The following is a 21,761-nucleotide window of genomic DNA, read 5'->3' on the forward strand; positions in this document are numbered from 1 at the left end:
GGATCTAAGAGGCATCCTTTCCTCAATCAATGGAATGTCACTTCCTATTACTTTAGTGCACGAGAAGAGACATCTACGAAGGCCACTTGCTATGCTGCCTTTATTGGAGTTTTCCCAAGATGTGTACGCATAACTAATTGACCGACTGACTTCTTAAGAAACATCTCTTCCTAGAAACTCAGCAACCAGCAGTCTGTGGTAATGGCTTGATCAGATACACAGGTGGAAGATAAGCGAAGCACTCGGACCATCGCACTCACTGGTATTTCTCGTGAAATCGATGCTTCGACATGCAATTCTTTTACAGCATATCAGATGCGCATGATGTTTAGTGCTTAATTATCGATGAATTTAGATTTAAACCAGATGAAATTAACCACTTCTCAAACATTATCCATGCAATTCTTCTGCTTCTGGAGTGCAAAATCTTCCTACCACTGTTGTACCAATGAAACTGCTAAGCTCTTTTCCCTGTCTGCTGCTACTCGATCTATCGTTCTTAGTGGCATGTGGTGCATGAATTGTGTGCCTAAAGTTTCAACGGCAGAAGGAGACCTCACGATGTTTACCGATACCCACACGGAGATGACATTCAGAATGGGACTTGGTGACAGGTTTAGCTTGCTTCAAGACAAATACACACACATGCTACGTTAGTATAATGATCACCCAACATTATATATGCCACGAGATCTTCTAGCATTGAAACTTTCAAGCTAGAAAGCTATACTTGAATTATCAGATTAGCAACAGAAAGTGAATGAAGCGTTCATTTTTCCTTCATGGTGGCTGTAGTTTCAGCAAAAAGGAAATGAAACATAACCATCATGGGGTGTTTTAGGACAGCATATTCTCGGTTTTGTTCAGTCTCAGTAATTTTGTTGCTTTGTTTCATATTAGCAAAGGTTGATGAAAGTTCCCAAGAAGCTGATAGAATTCACCAATGATTTGTATTACAAGAAATTCAACCTACAACTTTCCATTAATTATAAGTAAGTAAAAAAAAAAATGGCTTTCTTCCTCACTGATAAAAATGATGTATGAACTTAAACATGATCTACTTGTAAGCATCGGCTATCCATAAGAGTGAATGCCAACAGAAAATTCAGAATAGTAATGTGGTGCTATTTATCTCACGCCAGTTGTTCTCAAGGAAGAAAGGAATGGGACCTCACAAGCTTCTAAAGTGTCATCCACTGATGGCATCTTTGCTAATCACAAATTGATCTTTATATTTGGAAGTGATCGACAGGACCACAATTTTCAACACTCCAATGGTCCCTCAGTCTTGTGGATTGAGATGCCAGTGCATTCATGGAATGAGGTAAGAATTTGATGAACAAGGGGTTCACACCGAAGATGCATAGGAACTGCATCTTGGCAAGGACGACTTGCGAAAAGTAGCAACCGAGAAATGGCAAATGGGTGAGGATGTAAAGGAATTTTAGGAGGGTGGGGACTCCAAGAGCACATAAACTATGAACATCAAGGTGGGAATGTCTTGTTTATTTTTCCTGATCCAGACTTCCCTTGTGACATTTTCCAAGTGTTCTTGGATGCATTGTGTACATGTATCTCATTAAATTTCTTATTGTGGGCCACCTTCCACAACTGAGAATAGTACTGGTGCCATTGGTACACAGTCACAGGCAATCAAAGAAGCTCTCCGTCTGCAACTGGTGTGTGTCCCTGTAACACCATTGGTAATGTAAAGCTGGTGGCAACAGCACTCTCTGTAATGTCCAGTTCATTGTTTTTTCACACGAACTACGAGAATTTCCACTTGTCTCTACTGGATGGAGAAAGATAGATGTAAGAGATCAGTAAGTTTATCGATCAAATGCTTCCATCTGATCTATATTCCCATATTCAGAATACTGATAAGAAGCTGTAGTCTTCCGGTTAATCACATATGTAAGCTCATTCATCTGAGGCTCTCCCGCATGGTTGCTGAGCTCTGAGACTTCCAGTCCTCATATTGTTGATCAAGATCTAGCTGATTCAAGGGAATGATCACAAACTTGGATTCACCAAATGGAGAGTGACCTGAATCAAATCTTTCGAAAAAGGAAAATCCTACCATTTCCTCGCACAATAAGCACTGGCTTTATACTAGTGGGCCTTTATATGATGGAGTCTAAACATGATATGAAAAAGGAATTCGTGACGAGAGAGAGAAAGTCGACAAACACTTTATTGCTTCGAAGACCGATGATGTCAGTAGTCACCATGCCTCCTTTTGGATTCTTCAACGATCTAATGACAAGCTTTGCTGGGCTGGAAGAAGAGTAAAACATATGCAGAACTTGCCTTCATGGTTTATCAGATGCTTTTACTGAAAATTATGTTTTTAGTACACAGCCACCGGCCACTCCATCATGTTTATCACACGTTGACCCGAGGCTCTCAATCATTATGGTGCTGAAGATACTTTTGAGCTGGGCATGTGAGACAGCTGCAGTGATAACAGTGGCAATCACACTATCGGCACTTTCAACTTCCACTTGCACTACTACAAAAACCAACCTTAATCATCTGAGATGAACTCTCGAGTAATTTTGGTTACTAGTACTATGATCCAAAGTGACATTTTGACCGCTGCATCAGAATCTAATGAAGTGAAGGCTCCAAGAAAGAACACCTACTCGATCTGATTTAATTCATTCAATACTTGTCTCTGCAACTTGTGATCATGCAATCAGGAAATTTGGGCTAAAGAGCAGAATTACTAGTCAACTTTCGTATTGGTGCACAGGACGACGTACTCATTCTGTTTGTTGGAAAACATCTGACTTTTTTGTACTGAGATTAGGCTAATGCTTTAAGAAGCTGAGATTAGCTGAAAAGATATGACTGTATGGTGGCCGATCACTGTCGATGCGACGCAACCTAAAGGCACCTTGTCAGATGTGGAGGTCCATGATAATGTAATCATGCAAGGGACATCATAATTAGATTACTATAGCTTCGGGGAAGAAGACACTGATGATAATTAAAACGAATCAATGTCATAGTGATGCTGTCAAAGCAATCTCATCCTGAGTTGTGCTGCTTCATCTTCTTTCCTCCCTGGTCACTTGGGAGGAGACAATTGAGTCTTCCACGATCTACCGTCAAAACTTTACGATCTGCACTGGAACCCCCTGTTCTTGATTTGTGATGTTAAATTCTTGGAAAGATGAGTTCTTAATCGTCTCATGTTGTGGTGAGAATGTTGGACATGTGGCAAACAGCAATTCAACCTTTCGCATGTCCGAGAAGCCACAAGAAACGCTTGGTTCCCTCGCCCTCCGCAACTCCTGGTGCTTCTCCTCAGGAACATGCGCTCCTAAAAGATCTTCGATGGTGTCTCCAATCTCGAAGTTAATGCCATGCATACGATCAAGGAACTACAGTAGATATTTGAATCATGGTTTTGGACAAGGATTTTATTGATCCTTGCGTGCTTGCCATCTGGCTCACAGGACGTCCAACTCCGATCGCCGTCGTCGCCTTTTCGTCTTCTTAAATGCGAGGTTTGTCGTAAGTGGCAGCGAACGAGAGGGAGACGTGCCAAATGTTGCATCTTCGTATTCTTTGTTGTCGCCGTGAATCCCCACTTTTCTTGCTTCGGAGAAGAAGAAGAAGAATTCATGTCAATTTCTTGTTAAATTGCTTCAGCTGAATCCAATCTTCGATCAATTCGTCTACGAGCTTAAGCTAATACGGACAACACGGAAGCTGATCGACAGATAAAGCGAGATAAAGAGAGGATCAAGCAAGGCAACCTGTGGTGCTCTGTTACATCATCTCTTCAGAATTATTGGGTGGTACGAAGCTTCCAAGTGATGCCGTTTTTGCGAGGAAAGGAGCAGCGATCCACCGGCAAATGTCCCCACGCGTGTGGTCTGCAAAGGCATTCGCATACGATTGTGAGTCCAATAGCCAGACATGTGTATGGTTTGCAGTATGAGAATTTGGCTTCTAATGGTCACCCTGACATGACTGCAGCTCCCGAGATTGAGCGACGGTGCTGGCGGAATTGCCAAGCCTTGAAATCCAAGTAACCAGTCAAGTCTTCAGAATCGAATCGGTGTTGAGATAAATGCAACAGATGAAATCCATCATTGCAGCAAAAACTTGAGAACATTTGATTATACTGCATCAGCAAAGAAATAGGGAAATCAAACTAAACTTAGATTTCACAGCATTGTGATTCCTAGGATTGTTCATTTCTTGTAGTATCAATATGGCCATCGCTCAGCTGTGAAATGGCAAAATTATGACAGAGAGCTCTGTCAAATGCTCATTTTTGGCACCCACTCTTAAGCCGTATTTAGTCACAAGCTGGAAATGAACTCCATGAATCCCTCCAAACCAAGCTTTTATTTCCACCACGAGCAATTCCTTACCTTAACTCCTAAGATTAGGCTTGGAGAAATAAGAATGCAGAAGGCAGATGAGCTGCTGCGAGCTCATGAGAAGCATAAACCCCCTATTCCTAAACTTACCCTTATCCATTTTTAGCTGCTGCTTCATTCAGGTTAAATGGTGAAAGAAGGTATTTTGGTAATAAAGGAACGGTTCAGGTGCATTTACCCGTCTTCTTCTCTATAAAGATCCTCCCTTCTCCGCCGTGGAGGAACAAGCACACAAGTCCTCGAGACTGAAAGCAATACGATACGGGTCAGGAAGAGATGGCCGAGGTGCAACTAGCTTCCTTCTTCTTCGAGGTGGCGCCGAGCTACCCTCGGTCTCCCAAGGTACCATTCTCGGCGGCGGTCGCTCCGTGGCGGGGCACCAGCTGCGCGAGGCGGCCGACACGAGCGACGACGCTGGATACGATCCTGGAGGAGGACAGCTGCTCGGATTCGGTCGAGAGCTGTCGGCGTTCGGTTGCATCAGCTGCGTCCGCGGCGGGAACACGCGTCTCGAGAGCTCGAGAGAAGGCAGCCTCCTCGAGCAGCACCACCATGATCGTGTTGTCTTCTCAGATTCCAGCGATTGCGGTGCGATTCGTCAGATCGTGTCCTTTCCCTTTTCGGGTTTTCTTGCTGCTTCTCTTGGCATGGTTTTCGAGGATCTACATGTAAAGATTCCATCTTTTTGTAAGCGAGCTAAAGGCTCTTTTTTCTTGCCAACATCCTTTCGGTCACATCGAAGCTGATCTCCTCAATTCATATGCGCATCGATGAACGTTGCATCAGAACTCTCACCAGGTCAATTCCAAATTGAAGATGAACGTTGCATCAGAACGAATCATTCTTCACAGAGTCATCATCTATTTAATAAAATAATCATTCTTAACAAATATCATTGAAAAATAATGGAGGACAACTCAAGTTAAGCTTTTGCAATTAATAATATACATAATGATCAATAAAAAATTGGATCGAGACAACCACAATTTGGGATATATATATATATATATATATATATATATATATATATATATATATATATATATATATATATATTGCATCGAGTGATATTATTTAAAGCATAGAAAAAATGAAAAGAACATAAAAAATTATAATTTTATTTGCACAATACTATGCTCACCATGTCCATGGATGCAGACGATCATATCACATTCCACTTGATATGACATATTTTGGCATCGTCCACGTGGACCCAAGCAAGCAGACACGACGATACAAACGTGGAATCTTAAGTACGATGTGGTGCACAACACAACACACGTGGCGAGCAGTCGTTTGCCGCCCCCTTCGTAAGAACGACGACATCATCATAATATAGCCACCCTGAAAAGCTCGAATGGCATTGCGTAGCGTCGATCCGTGCAGGTCGATCGGCGCTCATACAGTCGATCGCCCGAGGAGTCAACCACAGTAAATTGACCCCGTACGACCAACTCATTCTTGCAAGTATAAAAGCTAACCCTTTCTAATCAGGAAGGCTACTCAGGAAGGGAGATATTTCGAACACTCAATTCTCCCTTATTCCACCTAAAGCTAACTTAAGTTTCAGAGGGGTCGAGTCGAGAAATTCCTCTCCCGACCTTGATCTGTGTGCAGGAGCTCAGCGACGAAGAAGCAGGCCACTCATCAAGAGAGAAGACCGTGCTTAGGGGATGAAGCTCGAACCCGACCTGACTCGACGCTCACTCTCACCACCCGAGTATCAACATGGACGACCTTACGCATTCGGGATCGGACCGAATCGTGCTGGCATCTCGGCCACGACACAAGGGTTCACCAACACCACTCAAAATTGATTGAGGGGGAGTTCATATCACATAAGAAGTTGACATTTCTAGCTATTTTGAGTTTTCGATCTGTACAAATAATGTCGAGTTGCTCCAAAACCGAAGATGGAGATCGGAACAAGGAAAACAGTTACCTGTGAATCCTACAGTTGCGCCAACAAGATAATATTTTTCGGAAAACGAAAGAAGAGATGGAAGTTGTAATCCATGCGGGCAGACAACCAAATCCAACACACATATAACACAATCCGCAGTAATCGAACTTGACGTGATCCGTTGAAGAATAACAGCCTCGAGCACCTTTATAAGTACGTCCACCTCGTTCAACTCTGAGCATCGAGAAGCCTCCTCCCCTCTTCACCTTCGTTCCGTCTCTTTCTTAAGCCGAAGAGAGAAGCTGGATGTTGGATAACGTGGCGGTCGGAGAGATCGTGATCACGAGCGGTGGCAAGGAGCACCAGGGGAAGATGACGCTTTTCGTCTTCCTGACTTGCATCGTCGCCTCCTCCGGCGGCCTTATTTTTGGCTATGACATTGGAATTTCTGGTACATTTATCCTTATCATAGTCCTCCTGTATTCGATTCTAACGGAGCATGCTTACTCTGCTAAAAACATGGAGCTTCATCTAACGCAATACCTACTGTGTGGTTGAAGGTGGAGTGACGTCGATGGATTCCTTCCTCTCGCGTTTCTTTCCGTCGGTTTACAAGAAGCAGATGGCAGACTCGAGCACCAACCAATACTGCAAGTTCGACAGCCAGTTGCTGACTCTCTTCACGTCCTCTCTGTATGTGGCCGCCCTCCTTTCATCCTTCCTTGCGTCGACGGTGACGAGGATGTTCGGGAGGAAGTGGTCCATGTTCGCCGGAGGGATAACCTTTCTGCTGGGCTCCGCCATCAACTGCGCCGCCATGAACGTCCTGATGCTCATCCTCGGCCGTGTCCTCCTCGGCATCGGCATTGGCTTCGCGAATCAGGCAAAACGATCGATTTATTTGCCCCAAGAGAATCATCCCTGTACGAGTCGGGACGCAACCCGGTATTCTTGACTGTGCTCTGCTCTGTTGTGTGCTTGCGTGCAGGCTGTGCCGCTCTACCTCTCCGAGATGGCACCTGCTGATCTCCGGGGCACTCTTAACATCGGCTTCCAGTTCATGATCACCATCGGAATCTTCGCCGCCAACCTCATCAACTACGGGACAGCCTCGATCAAAGGCGGCTGGGGATGGCGCGTCAGCCTCGGGCTCGCCGCGGTTCCGGCCCTCTTCATCACCATCGGCTCGCTGGTGCTGCCCGACTCTCCCAACTCGCTCATCGAGCGCGGCCACGACGAAGAGGCCAAGGCCATGCTCCGCAAAATCCGTGGCACCGAAGACGTCCGAGACGAGTACGACGACCTCGTGGCGGCCAGCGATGAGGCCAAGAGCGTCGACCACCCTTGGTCCAACATATTGCAGAGGAAGTACAGGCCGCAGCTCACCATAGCCATTCTGATCCCCTTCTTCCAGCAGCTCACCGGCATTAATGTCATCATGTTCTATGCTCCCGTGCTCTTCAAAACCATCGGCTTCGGCAGCGAGGCCTCCCTCGCGTCGGCAGTGATCAGCGGCATCGTGAACGTCTTCGCCACCTTCGTCTCGATCGCCACCGTGGACAAGCTTGGACGCAGAGCGCTCTTCTTGCAAGGAGGCACACAAATGCTCTTATCTCAGGTAGGGATCATTTCTGGATCGATCACTTCACAAATTCGTCGATTGTGCATATGATTAATGTCGGAATGATTTGTGGCGCAGTTGGTGGTGGGAACTCTAATTGCGTTCAAGTTTGGGATCAGCGGTGTGGCCACCGATGTAACAAAGAACTACGCCAGCATCATAGTGCTCTTCATCTGCTTCTACGTTGCAGCCTTTGCATGGTCATGGGGGCCTCTGGGGTGGTTGGTACCAAGTGAGATCTTCCCCCTCGAGATCCACTCGGCTGGGCAAAGCATCACCGTCTCCGTCAACATGTTCTTCACGTTCTTGATCGCCCAGGTGTTTCTGACCGCTCTGTGTCACCTCAAGTTTGGCCTCTTCTACTTCTTCGCCGGGTGGGTGGCGATCATGACTGCCTTCATCGCCTTCTTTTTGCCCGAGACCAAGAGCGTACCCATCGAAGAGATAACTCTGGTCTGGAAGAAGCATTGGTTCTGGAGCAAGTTCATCTCCGACGAGGACGTTCATGTCGGGAACTCCGAATCGGTCGACGACAGAATTGAAGATGCGTGAACGAACGAAATAGAACACGACGGAAAGCTACATAAAATCAGATGCTATCGAACGGTTGCAACTTGATCGAGCATGCAATGCACCACTTGATACTTCGTTGATTTATGCATTCCACTATATCTTTGATCCGTCGACACTGTATTAAAACATGTAAATATTTTAAATCAGTGCTTTCACATCGACCTTTTCTACACACATTCATTCTCCAACACCAAATCTGAAAAGTCCAAACTGTCGTTGGTTGATTTCCCTCCATTTATACATCCGCTAACTCACCATATTAAATCACACAGATCGATATATTGCTTTACCAATCATGTCAGGCAGGAGGAGACGAGCTCATACATCGAGCTCAAGCGCATCGAGAGCAAGGGCGCCGAGCCGGCCTCTCCAAGAAGGTCAAGGAGCTTTCCCTCCTGTGTGGCGCCGAGCTCGCGCTCATCGTCTTCTCGCCTGCCTGCAACCCCTTCTCCTTCGACCACCCCTCGGTCCACTCCGTCATCGGATGCTTCCTCTCCAGCCGCGCCGTATCTCCTCCTTCGATCCATTGCCGCCATCTGCTGTTGCAGACCGTCCGATGATCTCTGCACACGCTTCAGTGTCTGAATAAACGAGCTTGACAAAAGACGAGGAAGAAGGCAGTGGTTCTCCATGGCCGACCTCTTCAATGCAAAATTAGAGGAGCTTCAGTCGAATGCAGATGTCGAAGCCATTCTCCAAGCTTTGGGGGTTTCTTCGGGCGTCGACGAGGTCGACGGAATCAGTAATCCCAAATCAATCTCTCTCTCTCTCTCTCTCTCTATATATATATATATATATATATATATATATATATATACACACTTTGACACGCTTCAAAGGTAGGGAGATGCGGTCATGCAGAACAAAGTCGCCTGTGAGACCTTCCACGAAAATGGAGAACAAAGTAGAGACGCTTAGATCTCACGTGTCGATCGTAAGACACGTGCTCCCGACCTCGGTGGAAGGCTCGTCAAGTTACGCTGTGCAGGTCAATAAATACTGCCCTCCGAGACTTCAACCCCTCCTCTCTCTTTCTCTCTCTCTCTCTCTCTCTCTCTCTCTCTCTCTCTCGCATTGTCACGGATGGTGCATGCCCAGTCCATATCCGACAGCGGACCAGACTAATCCCTAACACAGATGAAAAGATTGCTGACTGATTCCAGCACAGTAGAGAATACTTAGTAAGAGAAGCTTAATGGCACGTGTGCATGAATGTCATCGATCAGCTCTTCCCCAACCTCGACTCTTATCCTAAAACTCCTCCTCTTCCTGCATTGATATATATAGACCTAACATGCAACCCCTTCTTACAACTACTCGTTACGGTCTCTCTTGGGTTCCAACAAACAAACTCATAGAGGAAGAATGGGGAATTGCAGCAGCTACCGGGTCGTGACCTCGGCAGTGGACGATGAGGATCGGGGATTGGTGGAGCCAGAGAGTGTCCAGCGGTGCACCCAAGGAAAGGCGAGGAGGGCCTTGGAGAATCTCAAGGAGAAGGCTAATTGCAGAAAAGAGGATGGAGAGCTCTCTTCTAGAGTGGTCAAGATCAAGATCACCAGGAAGCAACTGCAGGAATTGCTGAGGCGCGCTGACACACAAGGCTTGTTAGCCCCCCGCCACGCCCTCCTCGCCGATGTCGTCAGCAGAGGAGTCGTCGGCCATGCGCGTCGAAGCCGGAAGTGGAGGCCGAGACTGCAGCGTATACCGGAAGTAGCCGAGCATGATGAGATCGATACATAGTTTCACCGTGAATATATATATAAATCAATGCAGATAAGAAGTCCCATCAGGTTATACAAATGGTGTATATGAAGAACATATCGTGAGAAAGGAGGGTTGGTTTTGCCATTACATCTATTTTTATGCATGTTGGTATCGAGAATCCGTCCATCAATTCGATGTGTTAGAATTGAATCTTATCACACGTGAGAAAATGGATTGTAGCACAAATCTTGAAGTAAAGATCCAATGTGAGTGATCCTGGTGGATTAATTGATCTTTTACCTTTATTGAATCCAAATCACTGATTAAAATATTTAACTTGAAACTAACAATAACACACCTATCATATCCTTATAAATTAATTTTATAAATAATAAAATAAATATCCAATGTCATGATCTGAACATTAATTGATTTGTCAATTTCATTGAACCCAAATCACTCGTCAAATATTTAAATTAAAATTGAGAATAATATATCTATCGAATATTTATAAGTCAATTATAGTCTTATCCACTTTCAATATGAAATTAATCAAATTACATCCAAACTTTAACTTCGAGAAATTTAGATTTTAATATCCACTTTATAATTCAACCTTTTCTTTTAGGTGTACTCATAAGTCATATTGTACCATTATTTTTTTTAATAGATTAGACTTCCTATATCCAATTCCAATTGAAGATAGACTAGACTTCATGTTATATAATATATATTATTATTATTTTTTTAATTTGCAAAGGGTAAATGGTGAAGGCGGCTCCGTTGCTTTGCATCTACTTATACTTTTGCAAAGGAAATTTTATTCCATGGTCAATATCGCTGCTCATAGTTTTAGGTCAAAGGATAGGTCACAAGTCAAATCGCTGAACCAATCGGTCAAACCACATGTTATATATTAAAAATAAATAAATTTAGTGTTATATTTAACAAAAATTCTAAGAATAAAAATATAAACATTATGGGACTTTTTTTTTTCCAACGATCCTGATAGAACGAAGGGAGTTTAATAACAGTCATTTTGGTATTTTGAGAACAATTAAATTGACTTTTTTGACATTTTGGATCCAATTATTGAATTGAGTTTCCATAAAGGTCTTCTGATTCCTAACCTAATAATTCAAGTTCCCAAAAAATGCACGTATCCCAATTGCTTACTTCCTTTCTGATTAGTTTCTACGTGACGATCGACAGCGTTATATTTCCGCCACCTTTGTCGTGGAGGTTTAAGAAGGCATTGCTCGTTTGGCTTTCTCTAATGGTCAACTCATGATGAAGTCAAACATAAAAATATCATTGACCATGAAGCATGGCGATTAACGCAAGCGAACTAATAAGCTGTGTTGGTGAACTGATGCATCGTGGCTAATGAGTCAGCACGACCTGGTCTACGGGTTGATATCGGACGTCTTCGGTCGTTTGAGCTGGTTGCCGAAGTCGGTCACGCCTTCAGGTCGTTTGAGATGTTGACGTTGGAATATTTCGATGGCGCCTCCCGGTTGGGAAGTTAGTTGGTAGCTCTCGTTCAAGATGCTGGTTGACGGCCCTCCGCCGGGATGTTGGTCGGCACGTCGAGAGGAGAAACGTCTCTCTCGATCGGGATGATCTTACTTCGGGGATGATCGTTTTCCTGCACAGAAGGCCCCCGTCGGGTGATTACCGACTGTGACCCCTCGACAAGTAAGTCAGTGTTAGGTTTTCTCTTTTTTCCTCTCTCTAGGTCGAATGTTAGTTAAGAGCTTTTATACTATTGTACGAGGGTCGATCGTATGCAGGTTTCACGTGAAGACCGACTCTCGACGGGTGAGATGATACATTTGTGCGGCCGTCATCCCTTGGACACGCGGAACGAAGTCATACGACGTTGTCCTGAGCTTTTCGAGACGGGACGTTCCGAGCAACACCTTGGTATGGATTCTAGCTTGACACGTGAGGGTGCTCCTCTTGCTGACTTGGCAGTAGTATGGCGTGGCATTGATTGTGACGTAACCTGAATCCAAAATATATCCTTTATCAGCTAGCATGTGTTTGGAAGTATAGCCGGAAGCAGCTGATTCTTACGAAGTAACTTTCTGGGCATATCCCAGCAATATTTTGGAAGCATCGTCTGATTAATCCATGCTTCGGTTTGTTCTACCAATAGTTACCGATAAACCCACTAGTCTGTGGCACAAAGTGAAGCCTGTTAGTATCTTTATTTACTATGGTCATCGAATGCCTATTTGACTTCTGCTGATGCCCTGAAGGTGACAAATGGGTTTTGGATTGCTGTGGAAAGGTCGAATGCGACTGCTAAATGTTTGAAAAGAGCCTCAATGTCAGTGTCGTGAACTTTGGAAGCTATCTATCATGAGTTATTTCGTTCGAAGCTTCTTCGTGGCCACATTTTGACCTCACGATTCTTACCCTTCTACTAATGAGTATTCTTGACACCGAAAGATGCTGGTGGGGCAGACGTGGAACGATCGACCAATCTAATCGACTCGTATCGAGAGCCTTTCCATCTGATCGATAAACCTTCTCGCCTCCGATTGATGTGATCTCAAAATAATGATAATTATTATGTCATGGTTTATCTTTTATAGCAGGTCTCCCCTAGTCACGAGCGGTGAAAAATAATATTCTAAATAACAAAATATATTATCTAATATTTTCTATTCGATGGAGCAGATATTGACATGGGGTGGATCGATGGTCGAAAGTTTTTGTATTCTTCTATCGAGTAGGATACTGCACTGAAAATAAATAATTTTCTTGTCAATTCTATATCTATCCGATTCGTAAGCTGGATTATATTACGTGTCGAGTTAAAATAAATGAGTTCGAGTCATTTTCATTCGTTAGGAAATGATAAGTAGATATGTAAGCTCAAACATGACCGACGAATTGGCCATCCTAGCTAAGTATCAATCACATTTGATCAACAAATGATGGTCGGATATGGAGACATGTGACATCAATAGATCACAAGTGACCAAATGCTCAACCATCCAACTCCATGGTAAGCATAGTCAAATGATGAGGGCTTTTGGAGTGGTGAATATCATGCTAAGTCCTTGCCCAAAATGTTACAAGATTTCCTCTCACACCTAGTGATTTCTATGTAATTATTCCTGGACCACGTATAAAAATGATCTTAGGGTATATATTTGACACATTGATTTCTTTAAGCTCCTTAGCTAGCCTAATTGGTCCAACTAGATTTGAATTTTTTTATTTCAAAAACTAACTTGATCATTAGATAGGCATCGACATAGTTGGCACACTATGTGATAACTCTAAAACAAGCCTTGGTTGGATCTAATTCATTCTCAAATCCTTGCAATATAATGGAGGAACCCATCCCCCCAAGGCTTTCGAATGCCAATCTTAGGAGGGAAATTCTAATCCAACATAACACATAGTGGTTGCCTTTATTTCTCAAATGATACTGTTTTGAGTGGCATACTCCCTCATGTTTTGTACTTTTCAAATAACACTCCAAGGTACTATTAGGGAATGGTTCTCTAAGTTATCCCCGAAATCAATTTCCTCCTTTAGATAGCTTACGATAGAATTTGAGTTAAACTTCATTAGCTATAAGTTACCAAAGAAATTGATTAGATCTAGGAAATGGACGAGGAATCCCTCGCCAGTTAGACCAAATGGTTTAACAATGAGGTCAGGTTAGTGGCTGATCTAAGCTCATCTATTCTCATCAATGCCTATATCAACGATCCTCAAGTCTCTAAGTTATTTTATTCAGTTATCATAAGACTAGCGGTCACTTTCCTAAAGTTATTGCAAAAGGTCGATCGTCACATTGTGATAGAGTTGGTGATTGATTGCGAAGAAAAGAAACATTGAACTCGGGAGGCCTCTAAGGGAAGAAAGGAGTTCATGCTTAGAAAACTTAGAGCGCCCCGTAATGCTAAACCGAGGGAAGATCGGACACCCCCTCGTAGAAAAGTTACTCCGTTGAACATGTCATATATTGACGTATTCATACAGATAAGAGAAAGACTTGCTTTGCACCCCTCACATATTATGGGTTTCTCCAACTCATTGAAGCTGCTCAAAATACTATCGCTTCTATTAGTCGGATGACGATGGAAGTGACAATGCCTGATGCAGCAATTGGATGATGTTGCCCTTCCTAGCTCCCATTGTCTCGGGAGTTATTAGGAGCTTGGGAGGATGAGGGGGCTTCGAACCCTCTTCGATGCTAGTTGGGCGATGGTGATGACGGTGGTGGTGCGATGATAGTAGGATGTTTGCCGAGGCATGCCTCAACAACAATTGTTTAGTCCTGATTGTTTGTTGTTGGATGAGCCATTTTGGTACTTCCAAATGAGACTCATCCCTCCTTTGAGTCCGAGCCGCCACCTCAGCTCTCCTAGTTGGGGGACGTTTGTTGGTCCCTCTTCCTCCCTCGACATTAAGGGGCTTCAAACACTTCTATAGAGCAAAACACATTACCACGTATATCCAATTTTGCATGAAAAAAACATGTTAACTCAAATCCTACTTACAAAAGGAAAATGAGGGGAAGTTTCAGATAATGATCATGAGGATTAGGGTTGATCTTAGCTTTACTGAGCCAAGTTACGCTCATTTGCAATATGATCATGGATTCAAACAAAACGACTGATAATTGACGTTGTTACTCCTAATTCGACTTGCTCAGCCTCGAAATTCAATTCTAAATCTTCCCAGTGGACTATGTCAAGTCGATGGGCCACCCCCTCTACGAAGGAACAAAAAAGTATCTCTTTTTTAAAAGCTTTGTTAGAAGAGGTTGCTCGCACAACCTGTGCCCCAACTGGTTAAATGGTTAATCATGCGGTCTAAGTTCCAACCAATCAAACAACAATGCACAACTCATAGGCCAAGCGTATAGTTCAACAATGCACAACCCATGGGCTAAGTGTGTATTTTGATGACGTATAGCTAATGGGTTAAATGTACATTTCGATAACGCATAGCACATGGGCCAACGTGCATTTTGACTAGTTCAACTATATTTGAATTTCTAATCTTGAGAACTGACTTTATTATCGAACAAGCATTGATTAGAAATACCTCAAACTCAATTTTGTAGGATCGACAAATCATCGCAAAACATAGCTCTAGAACGAGCCTATGTCGTATACGATTTATCTCTCTATCTCAACAATCCGAATCGGCCTTCACATGTAAATATAAAAATAGTAGCTCAAATCCGATATAAAATAAGCTTCATTATCTAGGTAATTAATATGATTTAAATAAATATAATGAATTGATAGGTACCAACTCACCGTCATCCCCAATCTCGCCACTTCAAATTGTCCGACCGAGCTGCAATTTGCGGTCGATCTGCTACCTAAAACTCTCCACCCGTCATGCGATGGTGGATACAGGTCGACATCAAGCCTCCGCATCACCGTTAAATCGAAGTCTGCGCTTACGATCGAAGTCTTCGCACGATCATTCACGCAGTCCACTCACTCGCCTCAACCAATTGCTGCTCGCTCCCTCCGCAACGCCACCCGAGGCAGTGATTGGCTAGCCTCGTCCATCTCAGCAGCCACATCAGAGTCCTCAATCCTCCTCTACAAACTTACGAGATGGGATACGCCACATGAATCCGGCGCACAAAGACCGCGCAGATAGACGTCGTAATCGCAGTCGTTGTCGTCGTGTCCCTCGTCGTGGTTGGCGTCATGTCTCGACGAAAGGCTGCCACCGAAACCTTGACCACTGTTGCGTGAGGCTGCCGCTTGGCCTCTTCCGCACACAGGATAAACTTAAAAGGCGCATCCAACCAGAATCCAACAAGACCCTAATCTAAAATCTCCCGGCGGATTCGGTCGATGTTTGGTCGGGTTCTTCTTCTTCTTCTTCTTCGAACGAGTGGCTTGTGGTGGCATCGAGTCCCACATTTTTTATACCCTCGTCGTCCCCACCACCGGGCCTCTGAGGGCTCACCACATACTTATATTCTCCAGAATCTTCTCTCACTTTCTGGCCACAATCGGATTTGTCCTCCCAAAGGACGAAGCAGCCACTCCTGCAATAGAGAAGGATCGTGCACATCGCACTGCAGACGCGGTTGCCGATAGTTCCGATGGTACTCACCGGCACACATCTAGCTTGGAGGAAGGATAGCTTGAGGGTGAGACCGGCACCGATCACGGTGAAGTACCTTCCATCCATAAAGACAGATGAGTGGGACAAGGACAAGATGAATGAGTACATAGAGATGATACACTCGTTGTATGTCCAACACTTGCCTGAGGCACAGAAGCCATCGGTCTAGGAGACGGGTAGAATTGTGTGCTCTTGATTACACCTTCGAGATGACGTGGTTATAGATGATTGTAATTGACATGCTCTCGTTCGCTGTCGGGTGTCTCACACTTCCATCTGCACTCAATAGGAAGAGTCTCAGTAGCTCGAGAGTCGGGCCAATGAAATAGAGATGCAACAATCAATTAATAAACCTTTCCTGCTTATCCTTTTTGTAACACCGAAATAGGTGTGTATGCATAAAAGGACCAGTGAATCTTAAAGATGGATTATAATTGAATGGATAAACCTGTGATTCCACGACAAAGTCACGAAAGACAAAGACAACAGAGTCTGATGTGATGTGAAAAATGTGGACATTTTAAATCCAAGAGTAGTCACAACATTCCTGATAGATTCATAGTAAATTATATCATCATCATTATATATATATATATATATATATATATACATCTTCAGATACTTGTTTCCAGCAGAAACTGAAGGCTGGTCACTCTCCAATACAAAGCATGATCTCAGTGACAGGCACCAGAAGAATAAACCTTAGAACATATATATAACATGTAAGTTTCACAAGGTTAATTGTTTCTTTAAAACTTGAATCATTCTTGGGAAGACTAGCCCATCCAATCCTAATATCAACATATGTAGGCTTTAAGAGAAGGCTTGCACCCCCACGCTCAGCAAAGTTCTACCAGCAACAACAACAACCAAAATAAGGCAAAACCAACAACCAGAGCTTAGGCACTATGTTATTATTTCTAACGAGTAGGACCATTTCTTATTCTACCCATTGGTTTTCATCTAAGAAGTTGAGTCTTAAGGTACAGCCAGAGCCAGATGGTTTCGTTCATCAGCCATGGAATTTCAGTTCACCATTCAGGTGTTCCTTCTTATTGGATAAGTTGCTGCACATTGTCTGCAAAATCAAACTGGTCATTACCTGTCTCTGGATCTTAGCAGTTGTTCAATCAAGTAATCTTGAAATGTCAGTGAACATAGTGGGCCTCGACACGTTCTGGTGATTCTTTGGTCTGATGCATCTTTTCGTTTGCTCCTGATGCCTCAACCATGCTCGTAGACGATTCTTTGACCTGGTGCATGCCCCGTTCTACTCCTAGGGACTCGATAACCTTTATGCTTAGATCTTCTGATGGAACATCCAAGATCATTTGAGATGTTTCTTTATTAACAGCAGCTAGGCCCAGAAAATCCTCAGCTTTCGCATCATCAACCACCACCTGCTGAGATGCAGCTGGTGCAGGTTCCTCATTGGCATCATTCAATGTGCTTTTGGGTAAAGTCTGGGGAATACAAGCTTGAACCTGCAAATCACGAGGGACATCAAGTTCAGTGTCAAAATCATTTGTTGCTACTTGATATGTAATGGCTGAGTATCCGCAACACTAGGTGCTACTTCATTTTTACTCAGCTGAGGAGCAGTGTGAGGAAGCCTAGAGGTTGCAGGTGATTGATTTACAGTTTTGAAAGGGGCAGCAGAAGACGTAGGTACAGCTTGCACTGGTACTGAAACAAGTGTCTCACTAAGCATTTCATCCACTGAAAAGGAGGTTCCATTTGGTGTTGCCACAGGGGCAAGCAACGGTGCAATATCATTCTCTGTTGAAACAGGAATACAGAGACGGGGATCAAACACCAAGCCCTTCAAGACATCTCCAGTATTGGCCACTCGAACAGTGAGCAGATATCCAGCATCAAAGGTTCCATCCAGAGTGCCACAAACTGCCTGGCCAAGTAGACCATTAGGTCCATGGCTTGAAGTGACAGTTGAATTAGCTCGTGTGGGGATAACTTGGGAGTGATGAACAGAATCGGCAATTGGACAAGCCTGAGCTGGAACAGCTTCGAGCCTATGACCAAGACAAGCTGATGGATTAGATCTAATAGTTGCTTGTGTTCCATAACAGAATCAAGTGTAATCGGTTTGCAAAAGCTTTGTGCTGTAGGTACCTTTGATGTTGTTGGCAACTAGGATTATCATAATCATGCTTTCGAGGACGACCACGTTTGCGCTTCAGAGGTAGGTTAGCTGGATCAACAGGGGTGATCTCTTGATTCTGTTGAGCCATGCTATCTCTGGCTGAGTTTATGCATCACACTGTCAGGTTAATTATTCCTTGAAACAGTGGAACCCACTTTTTAGTTAACTGTCAGCTCTTCTTCTGTAACAAAATTGCCCAGAAACATTTAAAAACTCACCAAGTACTTTCAAATTAAAGAACATGATCCAACCTCTGTTAGTCACATAAGACCATAGTTAACAAAAATTAAGCCAGCACATCATGCATGTTACGAACAAACAAAACATCACATATTGAACAAAGAATGGCTTCAGTTGTACTACACTACTACTGTTGTACAACTCCTAAGTAGAAAAACAAGTGCGACCATTTTCGCTTAGAATTAGTTTTGCTATGTAGGTTTCAGTCACAAAAAAAAAATCGTCGTCAAAAGATCTAACATTCCAAAATCATTCCAAATTAAGTTAAGGGGGCAAACAAAAAGGTCTTCATCGGTAGCATGTTTCTGGATGGGGAGCAATTTTGGAAACCAGCATGTCATATGCAATTTTTCCTTACTCATCGTTAAATAACAAAGCCTGCTAACCAACTATAGGAAAGCCAATGGAATTGCTAACAGGAATTTCACAAGTGAAATCCAACATTAATGTTTGCAAATATACTTTTTCCCTAACAAATTACTACTATAAACTCACATTGTTGTTGTGCCAAAAACCCAAAAATTATTGTATATTGGAAGGTGTGATTTGATTCTAAACTATGCATTGGTCACTTATACCTCTTAGGTAGGACATGGCCCGAGGGATTTGAACACTAAAAGTGAAATTGATTTTTTCCACCAAGTGTTTGGCCATGAGAATGAAATTTCAATTACCATTCCTGAAGAAATTCAATTCCTTTTCCAAAGCAAATTTCATTCCCAACAACTTCAGAAAATTGTTCTTCGCTGATTAAAAATGTCTTTGTTTGTATGTCAAAGTCACACCAACACAAACATGTACCTTACTAAACATTTTATTCATAATATATTAAAGTAATTAAAAATTTTAAAATTCAAATATAATTATTAAATTGAAGTACATCATTGGCATGCTTCTAATAGGGTAATACTAATTATACCAATACAGGAATAAACAGAAGATGAACTCCTTAAACACAAATTTAAAGAGTTGAAGAACCAAACATTTGGACAAAATTGGTTTTTCTTGTCACAATTCCAATATATTTCTAATTTGATTTTGATGATGTACCAAAGACACAACTTTTTTCTTCTCCAAAAGGAGAGTTGAGATGTTCTAATTAGGATTAGCAGATGATAAAGGGCAAACCATCATTGATTACTGATCATCATTAAACATGTGTTCGAATGAATATTTGTTAGTCCTTCCAAGTTATCATTTACAGTGTTCTTTTATAATTATGTGATAATTTGATAGTCATTTTCTTTTAGATTTGCAGTATCATTTGACCTGCCTTCGTCAAATAGTATATCCTACCTTGGTCAAAAACAAATATTGCCCTCCAACTTCTGGTTATGTCTTAGTAAAACCAACAGATTTGTATATTAGTATTATAGGGGTAAAGAATGAAAGAAATATTTGCTTTGGGGTATTAAATGATACATCTTTGCTTTCGCAACACGCATTTCGAACAAGCTCGACAGTCCACATTTCTGTTTTTAAGTTTTAATTTATGGAAGTGAAAAGAAACAATTTTCATAGTAAACCAACTTCCTATCACATGTATAAGTCCCTAAAAATTGGTCTTAACCATTCGAAACCCCAAACGTGTAGAAACCCTCATGTAATTAATACAGATCCACAAAAGAGGGGAAGATTTTGCCCATGTTTCCGAGTCGATACACTACCCAAACTAAGAAATCAAAACCGAACCCTTTCATCTCCACCAAATCCAAAAGCCATTGAAGGAGAAGCAAAAGGATCAACCTTTAGCCGGGAAAAATTCTCATTTTGGACATAAAAAATGGTTTTTTTACCGATTCGAGACAGATAGAATTTTGTTGGATTGAGAAAAAGAAAACCTAACTCACATTTCTCCTGCTCGGTCATTCGGCCGAATCCCACGAAGAACAAACCGGCCAAGAGACGGGACAGCACCGAGAGGGAAGAGGACGAGCACCACAACCAGATCACGCCCCAAGAGCTGAAGAGAAGAGGAACCCTAGATCCCTTTCCCTCTATGCTTTCCCTCACTTTCAGTCTCCGTCGCTCGCTCGCGGGCTGGCTTTCGCAGTGAGATCAGTTTCGGCAAGGGAGGATATATGTCTTAACATGAGGTGGTGGGAGAGGGAGCGAGTTAGGGAGGAAAAGCTCGCGTCCATCAATGGCGTCTCGGTCGCATTAAAACACGACATTCCCCGCCACCCACGGCAGTGCAGCACGAATCAAGAGGCTTTCTCGAGGCTCGGCGGCCGTCAGATCTGTCGGCTTGCCCACGCGCTCCGCCCTGATGGCCGCACGACGCAGTGGCTGCCTTTGATCCGACTAATAAGCACCCTCCAAAAAAAAACACGGAATAACAAAAAAATATATAAAAAAGAAGAAGAAAAAGGGTGGGACAAAATAACTGAGAATTATATAAAATCGGATACGCATGATTTAGTCTAAAACTATATTTGTTTATATTCTTATCAAAGTGGGATATAAATTCTATCGAATTTTCACTCGTGATTTTCTATAAAAGGAGGTCTTAACATTCAAGATATTTATATTTCTAAAATATCTTTTCAAGCCTACTTATCTAATAGCCTTTGGATTAGTTTTGTTAAGATCGATTGAATTCATGAGATTTATGAATTATGTTAATATGTATTTTATTCCCTTTCCGAAGCGAAGTACTTTCGAGGGTAAACATAACCCAACGGATTTACAAGTTTTTGTTTCTCTCACTTCTCAATATGAGATTAAATATTATTATCAGTTTACTCCCTTCCAGGAGTCAAAGGTGAAAGGTGGAGATTCAGATTTTCCTTGATATTATCAATCAGAGATCGACACGATCGAGTTTTGTCCCAAAGGCATAAAATCATCCAAGTGGCTCCCGTGATGGTTGAGAGAGGCGATTGCTATAGGGAGTGAGGTGACCAGGGGGGGTCCGAGGTGATCTTGGTGGCTCTGTTGTAGACTCTATCCTCCTTAGGGATCCTGTATAATGGTCGATATTTAGTGAATTTTCCGACATAATCCATCCGATGATTAAATTAGTTT

General features: G+C 42.9%; 3 protein-coding genes across 3 annotated transcripts; 2 read left to right on the forward strand and 1 right to left on the reverse strand.

Moving 5' to 3' along the window:
* The first annotated feature begins 6,561 nt into the window (after nucleotides 1-6,561).
* Nucleotides 6,562-8,577, forward strand: LOC135627090 (sugar transport protein MST3-like). The gene is made up of 4 exons (XM_065133053.1): nucleotides 6,562-6,754; nucleotides 6,864-7,186; nucleotides 7,292-7,921; nucleotides 8,003-8,577. Exons 1-4 carry the CDS (start codon nucleotides 6,610-6,612, stop codon nucleotides 8,474-8,476), a joined length of 1,572 nt encoding a protein of 523 aa, XP_064989125.1. The 5' UTR covers nucleotides 6,562-6,609; the 3' UTR covers nucleotides 8,477-8,577.
* A 1,285-nt stretch (nucleotides 8,578-9,862) lies between these two features.
* LOC135627621 (uncharacterized) lies at nucleotides 9,863-10,240 on the forward strand. Its single transcript, XM_065133745.1, has one exon. It carries the CDS (start codon nucleotides 9,863-9,865, stop codon nucleotides 10,238-10,240), a length of 378 nt encoding a protein of 125 aa, XP_064989817.1.
* A 6,783-nt stretch (nucleotides 10,241-17,023) lies between these two features.
* LOC135627001 (uncharacterized) lies at nucleotides 17,024-20,888 on the reverse strand. Its single transcript, XM_065132898.1, has 4 exons — nucleotides 20,585-20,888; nucleotides 18,464-18,675; nucleotides 17,973-18,363; nucleotides 17,024-17,817 (listed from the first exon to the last, which is right to left on the reverse strand). Exons 2-4 carry the CDS (start codon nucleotides 18,580-18,582, stop codon nucleotides 17,482-17,484), a joined length of 846 nt encoding a protein of 281 aa, XP_064988970.1. The 5' UTR covers nucleotides 18,583-18,675; nucleotides 20,585-20,888; the 3' UTR covers nucleotides 17,024-17,481.
* Nucleotides 20,889-21,761: the final 873 nt, after the last annotated feature.

The sequence above is a fragment of the Musa acuminata genome, chromosome BXJ2-11, assembly GCF_036884655.1.
Source record: "Musa acuminata AAA Group cultivar baxijiao chromosome BXJ2-11, Cavendish_Baxijiao_AAA, whole genome shotgun sequence".
Lineage (NCBI taxonomy): Eukaryota > Viridiplantae > Streptophyta > Magnoliopsida > Zingiberales > Musaceae > Musa > Musa acuminata.